At 41.7% G+C, this 17,116-nt stretch overlaps 1 protein-coding gene across 1 annotated transcript in view; it reads right to left on the reverse strand.

The window, feature by feature from the left end:
- Positions 1 to 17,116, reverse strand: part of MCCC2 (methylcrotonyl-CoA carboxylase subunit 2) — a 177,473-nt gene that overhangs the window by 27,785 nt on the left and 132,572 nt on the right. Inside the window, exon 14 of the mRNA XM_073624396.1 lies at positions 2,901 to 3,057. Within this exon, the coding sequence (XP_073480497.1) occupies positions 2,901 to 3,057 (157 nt within the window). The remainder of the gene's footprint in view (positions 1 to 2,900; positions 3,058 to 17,116) is intronic.

Raw genomic sequence — 17,116 nt, forward strand, 5'->3', positions numbered from 1 at the left:
GGCATGACGGAGTGAGCCCAGCCACCCTGTCTTCTCGCCAATGGCTGAAAGGACTCCAGACTTCTTGCCAACAGCGGGTATATTCTACGAGAGAGGCAGAGGTTGGCTGGGTGAGTAATGCTCTGTTCGGGACAATTTGTTTGGGGTACTGTGTGGGTACAGGCATTAGGGGACTGGAACTACGGACTAACTTCGAAGTCAACCCATTTTGGGTCTCCTCCTGTGTTAGTCTCCTGTGAAAGAGGAGATATGTGACCCAGCTTACCTTGGAGAGGTCGGGAAACTCCTTGTCCAGCTCCCCTGGCCCCTCTTATGTGTAAGTTACCCTGTGTCTATTAGGGGCACAGGGTGACCAAGAACCCCAGTTGGATCTGTCCTAACCAGACTCCCAGTGCAACCACACCGTACTCAGCATTTTGTTTTACCCCTGTTATCCAGGGTTCTATATGTGTGGTTTGTGTTGAAAGAATGAAGGGGCTCTTTCACTTGGGACATTAATATTTATTTATTCTCTTGTATCATGTCGGTAGTCTCTGACCATCTCTTGTATCATGTCCACAGTCTCTGACCAGCTCTTGTATCACGTTTACAATCTCTAACCATCTCCTGCATCATGTCCACAGTCTTCAACCATCTCTTGCATCATCCTCATAGTCTTTGACTATATCCTGTTGTGTCTGCTCTTTCTGATAATAAATATTCATTGACTTGCAGCCCTTTGATGATGTCGTTGAGGCCCTCCATATTGAAAAAGTTGATTACCACTGATTTGGAGCAATCAAAAGCTCTGTGTATTAAACATTTGATGCACACAAAAAATAAGCACATTTATTCAATTAGATTTTCAAATGATACGGTTTTCTTTAAAAGCTCAAATTCTGGCTCCATGAATGACCCACCACCTCCCCCTTGTGTGTATTTTTGCCATTTGGTTTTTTTATATACTTACCTTTTTCAGATATTTCCAGTTCAGTCATTTGATGCCACTGATGTAGAGAGCAGCAGTGATGTGATAACAGCAGTGCCATGCTGCATCAGTACACTGCAAATAAAAGGTGCTGTTAAAACTCCCATGGGGGTGAGCACATAATGCCCTCAATCTTCTGAGTCATAGGACATCGTTTAACCATGGAGACCAAGGGCATCTTGTGGTGGAGAAGAGGTATTATGGGGGAAAACTCTAGACCGAAGAGGAGTATAGTAGCCTGGGCTGCCTGGGCAATCATAAAAAAAAATCCCTGATTGGGTCTCTGAAGACCCAAAATTCCACTTGACTGGACATGCATGTTACAGTTGTTTTTAACAAATTACTTTATCCTTCAAAGAATAAAAATAAAATAAAAAATATTTGCTTTGAATGCCCACACATACAGCCTGGAAACCTTATCAGTTCAGACCATTACAATAAACTTGTACTGAGAAATACAAGCTACCTGACTGTTTTTGACTTCAGTCCCTTCTAACCAAATGACCCCAAACATCCATGCAATATAAATAAATAAATAAATGATAAAAAAAAAGACCAGCGTAAAATAAAATGTTAAAAATGAATAACTTTTTTTTTAGAAAAATGTAAAAGTACCCTCCATCACCCTGTGATTACACACAAATGCAAAAATGCGCATGTGGGTTTGGCACACATATGTAAACTGTGATTGCACCACACATGAGGTATAGCCACAAATTTCAAGTGACTTCAATAATTTTAGAGCCAGAGCTTGTGTTCAACTCTAAATTAATAACCTGTAAAGAAGGCTTTTAAAGCATCACCTATGGACAATTTTAGATACCGTCGTTTTAAATCTTAACATATTTGGTATCTATTTATTCGATGCAACATCAGATTTAAAATTTTACCAAAAACTAGGTATTATATTGTGTTTGTGTGCACTAAAAGTGTATTTTTTCCTGAAAATTAGTGTTTGATAAAACGAATTTGAATATCGCATGAAAAAAATACATATACCAATTTATTCTCCAGGGACTCTGCTTCAGAAAATATATGATGTTTGGGGGTTCTAAGCAATTTTTTAGCAAAAAAAATGCTGATTTTTACTTGTATGCAAAAAAATTTAAAAATTGCCACGGTTGGCAAGTGGTTAAGAATGCTTTTGAGCTTCTCCTCTTCATTTATCAGCTTTACAGTTTCATTCCTAATTTTCTACACATTTTTGGACAGTTTGAAATGGCAACTATACTGGATACATTTTCCATACAATTTAGTAAACTGTGCATGTTTTGCACAAGAAATCCATTTGCATCTCCTCCCCAGTGAGTGGATAAAAACGCCAAACAAAAGCCAGCAGTTTGCAATTTACAGTATGACACTGCTTACCAGACAATATAATGAGAGCTTAAAGTGGGAGTCCGGCGACCAATCTTTTTTTTTTTTTTTTTAGGTCATTAAGACACTTTGCTAATCCCAAAATAATACTCACAGTTTGGGTGTAATATTTCCACCTCTGTCTGTTTTTGTACTGAAGAATAACTTTAAAAATGTGATGCTGGCTGTTTCCATCTTGCTTGTGGGCATGTGAAGCCCACAAGCATTGATTTCCTGGATGCGGTGAATGCTGTTCATTCACAGCTTGTTCACAAGCATGATCATTGTTCCCGCACTGAATCTTGGGAAGCCTGACACTAAGCTCCCAGGAGACAGTGCGGCGCCGGGGAAAGGCAATAAACACGCCTACTCCCATGGGAGGAGAGACAGGAAGTGCCACAATAAAGTACAATATAAAGGTAATTACAGCGATAAAAAAATTTTCCTGCGGCATTTGAACATCTATGCAATTAACTGAAGGGGGTAAGATTAAGTTAAAAATTTGAGTGGAACCCCACTTTAATTTGATACATACCATTCTATACAGTGAAGGTATTCTAGATAAAAGGACACTGACCTGTAAGCTCTGCCACACATTCCATAATTTCCTGCCCCATAAGAGCCTCCAATAAGAACAGTAATTTTGGGGACATTGGCACAGGCTACAGCTGTCACCATTTTGGCTCCGTCCTTAGCTATTCCACCAGCTTCATAATCACGTCCAACCATGAAACCTGAAAGAAGTAGATTCATTGCTGATGTTACAATGGCATTATTTATTTTCAGCTTGTGTAATATAAAGCAGAAGTCAGGGTACCAAATATATCAGTAGAAAAACCCCAGGGCATTAAGATCTTCACTTATACAAAATAAATTGTAGCCTAAATTTCATGTCGCATGATATGGCTGTCCTGCTTTGTATTTTAGAAGATGCAGCCTAAGATGTCCAAGTTGGTAACATGTGGAACAGTCACACCATAATGGGGGGAGATTTGAGCTGAAGAGAGATATGACACAGGGAGGTAATTTACTGCAAAACAACTTCAATATGTGAAGGAAGAGGCAAAGAAGTGTTAATGGTACTGGAGGATGCCTTCAACTGTGAATAGTCATCCTTTTTTCCTGTAGTGAAACACATGCATTTTACTGCATAAAAACGCCATTCAGTGAAAAATCTATTCATTACTATAAGGTAGTTCACATTGATGCACTGCAGATCAGCACATTCTCAGATTATAGGACAAGCTGCATTTTTGGGCATTTAGGCACAAGACCTCTTGTCCATTAACAGAAGCGAAGAAAAATAATTCAGACAGAGAGGCAAGAGCATTACATTACACATAGAATGTTCATTTGGCCTTCGTATATTCAGTTCTCTTGAAAGTTTGCAACAAATTGTGTTGAATATATGCAGGTTGATGGTAATCAGCTCAAACTCCTGACCTTTCAGACCTCAAATCAGCCCAATTCCTGCACTATCACACCTCAAATCAGCCCCATCTCCTGACCCTTCACACCTCAAATCAGTCCAATTCCTGCACCATCACACCTCAGATCAGCCCCAACTCCTGACCCTTCACAAAATCAGTCCAATTCCTGCATCTTCACACCTCATATCAGCCCCAACTCCTGAACCTTCACACCTTAGATCACCCCTGCACATCACACCTCAGATCCCCCCCAATTCCTGCACCATCACACCTCACATGACTCCAATTCTTGCACCTTCACATCTCAGACCAGTCACAATTCTGGCACCATCACACTTCAGATCAGCCCCAATTCCTACACATCACACCTCATATCACCCCACTTCTTGCACCACGGGGGGTGGGTGCATGGCACCACCTCCTACATCTAGCCATCATTCCAGCCGTGTTCCTTTCTGTGTATCCAGTCGCAACTGGCAGCCGGCTTTGCTGACACGTGGGAGGAGGGTGCCCCAGGCATTCCTCACATGCTGGCATAAATGTGGCTACATGCTGGGGGATATCGACCCCTGCCCTAGGGTAACAATGTTTCCCCAAGCAAAAATGTAAATTCTTCTGTGAAAACTTTCATATACTAATAGATTTCTGGTGCCGTGCCAACAACGCAATGCAGTCTCCATTCAAATCTATAATCACCCAAGTGTTGTTGGTACCCGAAAGCCTCCCCAATTTATTATGCGTGCATAGTCATTGTGTATGTTGGATGCCATCTTTGATGCACTGCATTACGTCAGGCTCACTAATAGTCTCCACCCACTGCCCATAGAAGGAGGCATATAACTTGGAAGTTTGTGGCCACAAAACCACCACTACAGCCACCTAAAAGACATCTCTGTAGTGATTTTTGGAGTTTTCCACTTAACCAGTTCTGGGCTGCCCTAAATCACGTACAGGTACGTGATTCGCGCGCTCCCCCGCTGTCTCCACGGCGATCCGACACGGTTCAGAACCGATCACTCATCAGGTCCACGCCAATGATTTATGGCCTGGACCTGCTGATCAGTTCTGACCAATGGACAAATGTCCTCTGCCTGTGTAGCGTAAACACAGGCATAGGAAGTAATGCAATCTCCCGTCCTGGAGCCCTTTCGGTTCTAGTGTGTGGCGAGAGAAGCATCTCACAGTGAGTACACCAACATTACACTAACACCAGTACACGTAGGCACATATTTTCACCCCCTGATCGCCCCCTCCCCCCCCAGTTAACCCTTTCACTCCCTGTCACTCTCTGTTACAGTGTCACCAAGTGCAGTTTTCATGTTTTTTATTTTTCACTGTACTGGTGTCACTTGTAACACTAATCAGCGTTAGGGTAGTTAGTGGTAGGCCCAGATAGGTTTAGGGTATCCCCCCATATATATACCCTAATAAAGGTTTAACCCCTTGATCACCCCCCCAGTGTACAGATTTTTTTTTCTGATGTTAGTGTCACGTGTGACGTTAGCTAATTGGTGTCAACGTCAGATTAGGTGTTAGCGTTAGTTAGTGACAATCCCAGACAGCTTCAGATTTTAACCCTTTGATTGCCAGTAGCACCAACACACACGCACACACCATACCACTTACTTTACTAGAAGGGTGTCTGGACGGATCAATATCTGATCTGTTCAGATCTATACTAGCGTCCCCAGTAGTATAGTGTTCCCAAAAACGCAGCATTAGCAGAATCAGCCCAGCCACCTGCCAGCACCTGCGCTTAGAATCTCTGCCTAGTCCACCCAAGTGCAGTATTAATAGATCACTGTCACTTACAAAACACATCACCCAAATCTGCAGTGTTAGCAGAGTCAGGCCTGATCCCTGCTATCACTAACAATTCATTTTTTTGTAGCGGTACAACAGACCTCTGACAACCAGGTGCTCTTACCTGTGAGTCGCACTACTTACCTATAAATTTAGTGGCCAAAATGTCAAAACGAAAGTTACACTAGTGAAGAGGCCTACAGGATGCTGAGCATGACAGATGAGAGCGAGTCCTCACTGTCAGATTCAGGCTTAGTATTTGAACCTGTAGCGAGTGGCACCCTGACAGCTCTGACGAATGAGAATGGGTCCCTGATAAGGTCAGGTGTACCCGACCCCGTTCTTCTGTTGCTAAGGTGTAACAACCGCATGATACTTGTATGCAGCAGAGTGTCAGTACTGGTGCCGCTCAAGACTTGGCAAGCACCAGCGGCCTAGTACACCCTGGTCATAGACAAACCAGCACTGCAGTATCACTTGGTGACTTGACGGGTCCCATAAGTGCAGTTTAAGCTGCTGTAGTGGCTAGCAAAAGTAGTGCCCCAGCAAATTTAACGCCCCTGGAATTTTTTTTTTTGCAATTTATACGCTGGTCAATTCATTGCCCAAATTCACCCCTTGTCAGACAATTTGGCTGGAAATCTATAACAGTTCCCGAATTTAGGACCTTTCTGGGCCTATTCCTCAACATGGGCATTACTAAAAGGAGTGAGTTGCGGTCATATTGGTCCACTGACCCAATTCACCATATGCCCGTGTTCTCTGCTGCCATGGCCAGGGCTAGGTATGAGCAGATATTGCGGTTTATGCATTTCAATGACAAACTCGGGGTGACCCTGAACACGATGTGCTGCATAAAATTAGGCCCCTCGTAAACCACTTCAGCAAAAAATTTGCAGCCTTGTTTATCCCTGATCAATATGTCTGCATTGATGAGCGCCTGATTAAAATTTTCTGGCCATCTTGTTTTCAAACAATATCTCCCCAGCAAGCATGCCAGATATGGGGTCAAGATGTATAAGCTCTGTGACAGGGCAATAGACTATATACTTAGTTTTCTGGTTTACGAGGGAAAAGATAGCAGCTTGAAGCCCCTCAATTGCCCAGACTACATAGGGAGCAGCGGCAAGATTGCTTGGGACTTGGTGTCACCCTTATTCGGAAAGGGGTAACATTTATACGTGGACAATTTTTATGCAAGCGTGCCACTTTTTAGTATATGTCCTGTCGAAGTGAGGACAAGCGTGCCACTTTTTAGACACCTCTTTCAATCAGTAATTGGTGCATGTGGCACCATACGATCTAATCATCGGGGCTTCCACCAAAGGCTTGTAAATGCCCAACTTAGTCTGGGGTAGAGAGCCTGCTTGAGGTCCAATGAGTTACTTGCAGTGAGATGGAAGGACACAAATGGTATGTTTTTGTTCTGTCTTCCATTCACCCAGACACGGCAGTCCAAATTCCTACAGTGACTGGAGTTGTTAAGAAGCCCCTCTGTGTCCACCACTACAACCGTAAAATGGGAGGGGTGGACTTCAACGACTAGATGATGGCGCCATACTTAGTTGCCTGTAAGGCCAAACGCTGGTATAAAAAAGTGTCTGTATACTTATTCCAATTGGCTCTGCTCAACGCTATACAAAGCGTCTGGACGAACTGGATCCTTCCTAAAATTCCAGGAAGAGGTCATCGCAGCCCTTCTCTATCCAGCAGGTGCTGTGGCCCAAATTCACAATCCAGATCCAGTGAGCCGGCTGCATGACAGCCATTTTCGGGATGTACCCCTTCCCAACGAGCGCCCCAAACAAAAAGCAGTGTCTGTAACAAGCTCGGATATAGGCGTGTCACCCACTATTATTGTCCCTTGTGTCCTGTCCAACCTGGTCTCTGCATCGGGGACTGTTTCCGTCGTTAACACACACTAGTGCAGTGGTTCTCAACTCCAGTCCTCAGGACCCACCAACAGGCCAGGTTTGCAAGATAGCTGAAATACATCACAGGTGATATCACTTGCTGCTCAGTGATTGCAGTATTCTAGTCTGCATCTCCCCAAGGTAATACTTAAAATCTGGCCTGTTGGTGGGTCCCGAGGACTGGAGTTGAGAACCACTGCACTAGTGGAATATTAGAATAGAGTACAGCACGGCACAGTCCTAGGGCACACTTTCACAAAAGAGAGGCTAGATGGCAATTGCATTTTGAGAGACCCTAAGCTAGAACGTTCAAAGTTACAATAAAAAAGTGTAAAAAAAAAAGAAGGAAAAAAAAAAAAAAAATAAAAATGTTAATATAAAAAAAAAAAAAGCCAAAAATAGTTATTTTATTATTCCTCTCTCTCTATTTTTCTGCTCTGTTTTACTGTATTTTATGCTATTTTTATGCTATTTTTTTTATGCTAGTTTATCGTGTTTGCTTTGCAGGTATGTCATTCTACTGTTATACTGTTACTGTGATTTATGATATAATGTAATGTTTTATTGGTACTGTGTTTTATTGTGTTTGCTTTGCAGGCATGTCCTACTGTTATACTGTAATTTTACTGTGTTTTATTGTTAACCATTATTTGCTTTGCAGGTACGCCATTCAGCTGCAGCACGGATTTATTTATTTTGACAGCAACATGGTTTGCTCTCACAATGCGTAAATCCGTGACTCCAGCGCTGTAGGAGGTGATTTCACCACAGTCGGCGGTCAGCTTTCATGTAAAAGCAATCCTAGTGGCTTATTAGCTACTAGACTGCTTTTACAAGCAGTGGGAGGGAACACCCCCGCCCCCCGTCTTCCATTGTTTTCGCTGGCTCTCATGTCCCACCAGGGAACCAGAGAATGCAGCTAGTGGTTCCGCCAGCTGACCATAGAGCTGATCGGAGACCAGAATGGCTTCAATCATCTCTATGGCTTATGAAACCAGAAGCTACGAGCATTTCATGACTTTGTTTCACCGGATATAAACAGCGCCATTGGGACATTGGGAAAGCATCTTATCACACTGATCTTGGTGTGGTCAGATGCTTTGAGAGCAGAGGAGAGATCTAGAGTCTAATAGACCCCACATTTTTCAAAAAAAAGTACCTGTCACTACCTATTGCTATCATAGGGGATATTTACATTCCCTGTGATAATAATGAAAATGATAAAAAAAATTAATTAAAGCACCCCTTGTGCTTGTGCACAAAGGTGAACGCAAATGTCCGACTTGTGTCGTATGTAAACAGCAATTGTACCATGCATGTGAGTTATCACCGTGAACGTCAGATCGAGGGCAGTAATTCTAGCAGTAGACCTTCTCTGTAAATCTCAAGTGGTAACCTGCAAAGGCTTTTAAAATGTATGTAGTTTGGTGCCGCTGCACGGTTGAGCGTAATTTTAAAGCATGTCATGTTTGGTATCTATGTACTTGGGATAAGATCATCTATTATATTTTATCAAGCGTTTGGGCACTATAGTGTGTTTTAGTGCATTAAGTATCAAGTATTTTTTAAATTGCATTTGAAAATCGCTGCGCAAATACTGTGTGAAAAAAGAATTGCAACATCCACCATTTTAATCTGTAGGGCCTTTGCTTTAAAAAAATATATATAATGTTTGGAGGTTCAAAGTCATTTTCTAGCAAAAAAATATATTTTTTTCATGTAAACAAAAACTGTCAGAAAGGGCTTTGTCTTCAAGTGGTTAGAAGAGTGGGTGATGTGTGACATAAGCTTCTAATGTTGTGCATAAAATGCCAGGACAGTTCAAACCCCCTCAAATGACCCCTTTTTCGAAAGTAGACACCCCAAGCTATTTGCTGATAAGCATGTTGAGTCCATGGAATATTTTATATTTTGCCACAAGTTTCGGGAAATTTCCAATTTTTTTTTCATACACAAAGTTGTCCCTAAATGATATAGTGCTCACACATGGCATGGGTATATGTGAAATTACATCACAAAATACATTCTGCTGCTTCTCCTGAGTATGGGGATACCAGATGTGTGAGACTTTTTGGGAGCCTAGCTGCGTACAGGACCCTGAAAACCAATCACCGTCTTCAGGCTTTCTAAGGGCGTAAATTGTTGATTTCACTCCTCACTACCTATCACAGTTTTTGGAGGCCATGAACTGCCAAGATAGCACAAAACCCCCCCAAAATTACCCCTTTTTGAAAAGTAGACACTCCAAGGTAGTTGCTAAGAGGCATGATGAGTATTTTGCAGATCTTATTTGTTTTGGAAAATGAAGAAAGAAAAAGAAAATTTTTTTTTTCCCCCAAAGTTCAACATTTTGTGACAAAAATGAGACCTGCAGGAGTACTCAGGAGAAGCAGCAGAATGTATTTTGGGGTGTAACTTCACAGATACCCATGGCATGTTTGAGCAATATATCATTTAGTGACAACTGTGTAAAAAAAAAATTGTAGTTTTCCCGAAACTTGTGGCAAACTATAAAATATTCCATGGACTCAACATGCCTCTCAGCAAATAGCTTGGGGTGTCTACTTTCCAAAATGGGGTCATTTGGGGGGGGGGGGGGGGTTGTGCTATATTGGGATTTCATGGCCTCCAAAACTGATAGGTAGTGAGGAGTGAAATCAATCATTTACGCCCTTAGAAATCCTGGAGGCGGTGCTTGGTTTTCGGAGTCCTGCAAGCGGCTAGGCTCCCAAAAAGTCTCACACATGTGGTATTCCCGTACTCAGGAAAAGCAGCAGAGTGTATTTTGGGGTGTAATTCCACATATACCCATGGCATGTTTGAGCAATATATAATTTCAGTGACAACTTTGTGTAAAAATAAATATATATATATATTATACATATATACACATATACATACACACACACGCACACACACACACACACACTTTTTTTTAGTCCTTTTTCAATCACTTGTGACAGAAAAATTAAATATTCAATGGGCTCAACATGCCTCTCAGCAAATACCTTTTAGCACCTCAAGAAATGAGATCATCTCAATCATAAACTAAAAGCTGCGTAAATTCCTGTAATTGTACCATAGTTTGTAGATGCTTTTGTGCAAACCAATAAATATACACTTATTGAATTTTTACCCAAGACATGCGGGTGAATGCATTTTAGCCTAAATGTATGACTAAAATTGAGTTTATAGAAAGTATAAAATAGTATTTATGTTGCAAAAAATAAAAATCCCAAAGGTAAAAAAATACCACCAAAAGAAAGCTATATTTGTGGGGAAAAAAAAGGACACAAATTTTGTTTGTGTACCGTATTGCATAACCGCATAATTACCAGTTAATTAACAGTGCCAAATTGTAAAAAGTGCTCTGGTCATTAAGGGTGTAAAACTTTCCGGAGCAGAAGTGGTTAAAATACTTTAGAGGAAGTTCTTTAGAGTGAATGGTAACATTTGGTACACATTCTCTTTCCATCTCTAAAAACAGATCGTAATAGACTCTGCCTGCATAAAATTCTAATGAGAGCGTCTAGTAACAGAAGTGGCTTTGAGAGGCTGTATCTAAATGAGTTGCTAGATAATGTAATATACTTCGATGCTTTTAAAAATCTGAGACCCACAGTGTAAAATTTATAAATAGGCCATGCTGTTTACTCAGTTATTGTAGATTAAAGGGTTTGTTTACCACATCATGTACTTTATAATATCCGCTCTGCCTTATAAGGATATGTCCCCCTGTGTGTGTTGTATATAAAAAAAATAAAGCCGTATATACCTTATCTGTGAGCGCTAATCAGCAGTCACGTGACGCGCCATATCTCTCCTCTCCCCATCTCACAGATGCAGCGGGAGGAGCCCAGATTCCCTGCTGACGTCAGTCTGGAGAGGAGGAGAGACCCGGAGAGAGCCGGCGCATCACGTGACCGCTGATCAGCGCTCACAGATAAGGTATATATGCCTTTTTTTTTGTATACAACACACACAGGAGGACATATCATTAAAAGGCAGAGCGGGGGCGGACCCTAACACAGTAGCCGACACGCAGGGAGGGGAGGGGGGAGGAGGACACAGGAGCAGCGAGGAGAGACAGCAGGGCTGCGGATGAAGAAGGCACGCAAACTGACCACGTTGTCAGGGCTCAGCATCATATAACATGCTTTCAAGGAGCAGGATCCATTTTTTTTTTGGGTTAACATACACTTCAAGTAACATATTCAATAAGATTTTTAATAGCATTATAAAGACTAAAATTTTAATAATTTAAAGCAACCCTGTCAAATATATGAAAAAATTGACAAAACAAAAAAAAAAACTTCAAAAAGGAGGATGTACTGTAAATGCTCACCTTCCTGCCTCATTGCCTGTGATGTAAAACACCACTTGTTCAAAAGGAATTTTCCCCCACCAAGTCTGCTGAGAAACTGACACTTGCGGAAGTGTTGATCTCCTGGGTCGCCCGTTGTGCTAAGTGGTTCTTCCTGACAACCTCCAAAACAGTGCTTTAGTAGTGGCGTTGCAGAAAGAAATTGAAGACAGTCCCTTTCTATGCAGCCTGAGCTGCACTGTAGATGAATGAATTGGGAGGCTGTACAGAGACTCCTGTTCATTCAGAACCTGACATAACCATAAACAATGCTTATTATGTGTCAGTGATGAATGAACAGTGATTGCTACCGATGACTTTGTTCTTTCAGGAAAGAAAAGGGGCCAGTAAACATGTTTACCAGCCCCCCGCTCTTCATCCTGACAGTCACAGACTCACCGATCTCCCGGACAGTAGCTGCAACTGGTGGGAGGGTCTGCTGAACAGTTCTAATATACAGTACATTCATGGTCACTGAAGTGACCATGAGCTTATAGCAAAAGAGGAATGCAGGTCCAAATGGTGTAAGGACCTGGCCAGCTGTAAGCAGTGCTGTAGGTTCATACGCTATACGGACCTGGCAGCGAAAGAGTTAAAGTAAACATGTAAACACATCTTCCCTTCTTAAGGGCCCATTTCTTCAGATATCCGCAGCTTCGTCACACCCATCATTCCCAATTTGTAGCCTCGCCGATTGATGTGATAACCTCTGACGTGGAAAGTATACTTCAGGACGACTCCCTGTCCAAGCCATTGTCTATGCTGCATAAAGCTCTCCTCAGCACATGTTGGCATAGAATCTATCCGTTCCACGTGGCAAACAGATGCTCCAGATATTGATTACAAGGACTGGGAAGATCTATGGGATTATAAATTTTCAATGCAAATTGTTACACAGGGTTTATTTACGGTTACATAGTTGGTGAGGTTGAAAAAAGACACAAAAGTCCATCGAGTCCAACCTGTGTGTTTTTATGTCAGCATTATATTATATATCCCTGTATGTTATGGTCGCACAGGTGCCTATCTAGGTTTTTTTTAAATTATCTATGCTCCCTGCTGAAAACCACTGCCTGTGGAAGAGAATTCCACAGCCTTACTGTTCTTACAGTAAAGAACCCTCTATGCAGTTTAAGGTTTAACCGCTTCTCTTCTAATTTTAGTGAATTCCCGCGTCTCTTTTTAAATTCCCTTTCTACGGAAGAGTTTTATCCCTATCGTGGGGTTACCAGTACGGTATTTGTACATTGAAATCATATTCTCTCTCAAGCGTCTAGTCTCCAGAGAGAATAAGTTCAGTGCTTGCAGTCTTTCCCTGTAGCCGAGATCCTCTAGTCCCTTAAATAGCTTTGTTGCCCTTCTCTGGACTCTCTCCAGTTCCAGCACATCCCTCCTGAGGATTGGTGCCCAGAACTGGAAGGCATTCTCCAGGTGCGGCCGGATCAGAGTTTTGTAGAACGAGAGAATTATCGTTTTATCTCTGGAGTTAATTCCCTTTTTAATGCATGTTAAAATTCTGTTGGCTTTGCTTGCAGCAGCTTGGCATTGCATGCCATTGCTGAGCCTTTCATCTACTAGGACCCCCAGGTCCTTTTCCATCCTAGATTCCCCCAGAGGTTCTCTCCCCATTGAGTAGATTGCATTCATGTTTTTTGCTACCCATTTGCATTATTTTACATTGTCCTACATTGAACCTCATTTGCCATGTAGTTGCCCACCCCATTAATTTGTTCAGATCTTCTTGCAAGGTTTTCACATCCTGCAGAGAAACTGTCCTGCTTAGCTTAGTATTGTCCGCAAAAACTGAAATTGAGCTGCTTATCCCATCCTCCAGATCGTTTATGAATAAATTAAATGGGACTGGTCCCAGGACAGAACCCTGGGGGACCCCGCTTTCCACACTGGCCCAACCCGAGTACTCCCCATTTATCACTACCCTCTGAACTCGCCCCGTAGCCAATTTTCAATCCATGTACTCACCCTATGGTCAATGCTGACAGACCTTAGTTTGTACAGTAAATGTTTATGTGGAACCGCATCGAATGCCTTTGCGAAATCCAGATACACCACGTCTACGGGCCTTCCTTTATCTAGATGGCAACTTACCTCCTCATAGAAGGTTAATAGACTAGTTTGGCAAGAATGATTCTTCATGAATCCATGCTGATTACTGCTAATCAGCATGGATTAATGAAGCTTGGAAACTATTGACGTAGGCTAACTGGTCTGCAATTCCCAGGGATGTATCTTGGTCCTTTTTTTAAATATTGGTGCTACATTTGCTTTTCTCCAATCTTCTGGTACCATACCAGTCAGTAGACTGTTCTTAAAAATAAGGAACAATGGTCTGGCAATTACTTGACTGAGTTCCTTAAGGACCCTCGGGTGTAAGCCATCTGGTCCCGGTGACTAATTAATGTTACGTTTTTGAAATCTATTTCTAATTCTATCCTCTGTGCTTCCTGTGACGCGTCATGAGGATAAACATTGCAGTCTTGGTTACTGAAGCCCCCCGTTTCCCTCGTGAAGACTGAGGAGAAGAATAAATTCAATACCTTTGCCATCTCTCCGTCTTTTGTAACCAGATTCCCTTCATCATTCTTTATGGGGTCAATATGATCTGATCTCCCTCTTTTACTATTTACATACTTAAAGAATTTCTTGGGATTTATTTTACTCTCCCTAGCTATGTGCTTTTCGTGTTCTATCTTAGCTGCCCTGATTTTACACTTACATTTCTTGTTACATTCTTTGTAAATTTGGAATGCTGACAATGATCACTCAGCCATGTTTTTTTTTTTTTTTTAAGGCCTTCTCCTTTGCTTTTATATGCATTTTTACAATGGAGTTAAGCCACCCAGGACTTTTATTAGCTCTTTTAAATTTGCACTGGCTAAAACCCTTATTTAATATGTTCTTAAAGCACGCCCATTTTTCCTCAGTGTTCTTTGTTCCTAGGATTTTATCCCAATTAATATCTTCTAGCAAGGAGCATAGTTTATGGAAGTTGGCTCTTTTGAAATTCAGTGTCTTTCTAGTCCCCTTATGTTTCCCATTTGTGTGATTTATATTAAAACTAAATTGACCTGCGGTCACCATTTCCTAATTTGCCCCGTATTTCCACATCTGTGATCAGGTCTGTATTGTTAGTAATCAGTAGGTCAAGTAATGCATTTTTCCTTGTTGGTGCATTTACCATCTGACCCATGAAATTGTCCTGTAAGACATTTAGGGAATGGAGAGCCTTAAATGAATGTGCCGTTCCTTCCGCCCAGTCTATGTCTGGATAATTAAAATCCCCCATTATGACATCACTTTCCATCCTTGCCGCCATTCCAAACTGTAATAGGAGGTCTGCCTCCCCCTCCTCCTCTGGTTAGGGGGCCTATAGCATACTCCCAGTATTACTTTTCCCTTGGTTTCCTCCCTTTAAAGCTCTACCCATAAGGATTCCACCTTCTCCCTTCCTCCATTTGTGATGTCGTACCTCACATTCACCTGTGCATCCTTTCTGATATACAGGCATATCCCTCCCCCCTTTTTTTTACCCTCTCTGTCCCTGCGATATAGGGAGTAACCCTTGAATGGTTGCCAGCCAATCATGAGAGCTGTTGAACCAAGTCTCTGAAATTCCCACAAAATCTAAATTCTCCTTGTACAATAGCAGCTCTAGTTCTCCCATCTTGTCCACCAGACTCCTTGCATTAGTGAACAAGCCACGCAGTTTTGAACGGTCACATACTATCTCCTTATTGGGTGTTCTGAGGTTGCAAATAGGACTTATTACTGTACTTACTATGGGTTTAAGCGCTTTAGTCAACCTACCACTAATTCCCAAAATACTACCCTCTAGAATTTGTTCCATGCTGGCCAACTCTACATCTGGACCCTCCCCACCCCCACCATCGCCTAGTTTAATTTGACACTGCATAGGCTACACAGAATATACCCCCCCACCCCCCACCCCCGTTAGAGCTGTGCTGTTGAATCTGATTTCAAACATACCTTTTGGACATGCCTGAAAGTTCAAACATTCCCCAATTTATTGCTTGACTACGGTTGAGGTCCCCTTTAGTGTTAATGTTTGTTTGTTTGGCCTGGTGGGCCCTCGGGCCAGGCACTCATTACCCTTACTGATTTATTGCTTTTTTATGCACGACCCTGAAATGGAAATCCAAGGAGGCCCCCAACTTTAAACTTCTGGAAATTCTTAATTAATGTGGTACCCCAATATAAAGCAACAATTGCCTTTTGTGGGTGTCCCCCAAAAGGTATGGGCTCTTTGGCTTGATTCCCCCTCCACCGCCACATCATAAAAGTGTTGGTTTCTCTATAACTTTTTGGGCATTTGACCTTATCTATTGTTCAAAGACATAATTGATCTATGTAGCATTAACCATTGCCAGGCTGGATGTTTATGTTGCCTTTCTCCTGTTTTTGGATGCCTTACTCTTTAGTTACTGAATGTTGTAGAGATGACTTATCTCATGTTTGATTCTGCTGCCTTATCCTTCATATAGCTGAGCAGACTTTAGTTTTAGACTGTTCTTTTTGTTTTGTATTACCTCTATCCAGGGAATGCCCCAAGGTTTGGTTTTGTACTACTCACCTTCCTAAAACCAAATAAAAGGAATTAAAAAAAAAAAAAAGAGAATGCCACAAAACGTGGGCTATTGACAACCACTTCTGTGGTCACTCGATCCCTCATACCTTTGTTTTTGTTATTAATTAGACAGTAATTAAAATAAGCATAAATTCACTTTAAAAGTGAACATGATCTACTCCTTTAGTAAATTAGAGTCATAGGGGGTTATTTACTAAATTCAAATCCACTTTGCACTGCAAGTGCACTTGGAATTAAAGTCACTGTAGATCCGAGGGGGACATGCAAGGAAAATAAAAAACAGCATTTTAGCTTGCACATGATTGGATGATAAAATCAGCAGAGCTTCCACTCATTTCAGATCTACCCCTTAGATTTAGAGCGACTGCACTTTTAAGTGCACTTTCAAGTGAACTTGCAGTGCAAAGTGGATTTGCCTTTTGTAAATATCCCCCATTGTCGCTGTGCTGAAGTCACACAGCATCCTCATTTTATCTATAACTGAGTTTTATGTAGCCAAACTGAACAAGATTTTCAGTGTGGTCCTGTACAGTATTGAACCCTTTTATCACATGATTATCAGCAATTGACCTGTCTCTCTCTCTGAGCAGTAAGGATGCAAAAATAGGAATGATTTTATTGTTGTGAAGCAACATGGGGGTTGAAAGGATAGGAAATAAT

This window comes from Aquarana catesbeiana, linkage group LG01 (assembly GCF_042186555.1).
Source record: "Aquarana catesbeiana isolate 2022-GZ linkage group LG01, ASM4218655v1, whole genome shotgun sequence".
In the NCBI taxonomy this organism is placed as follows: domain Eukaryota; kingdom Metazoa; phylum Chordata; class Amphibia; order Anura; family Ranidae; genus Aquarana; species Aquarana catesbeiana.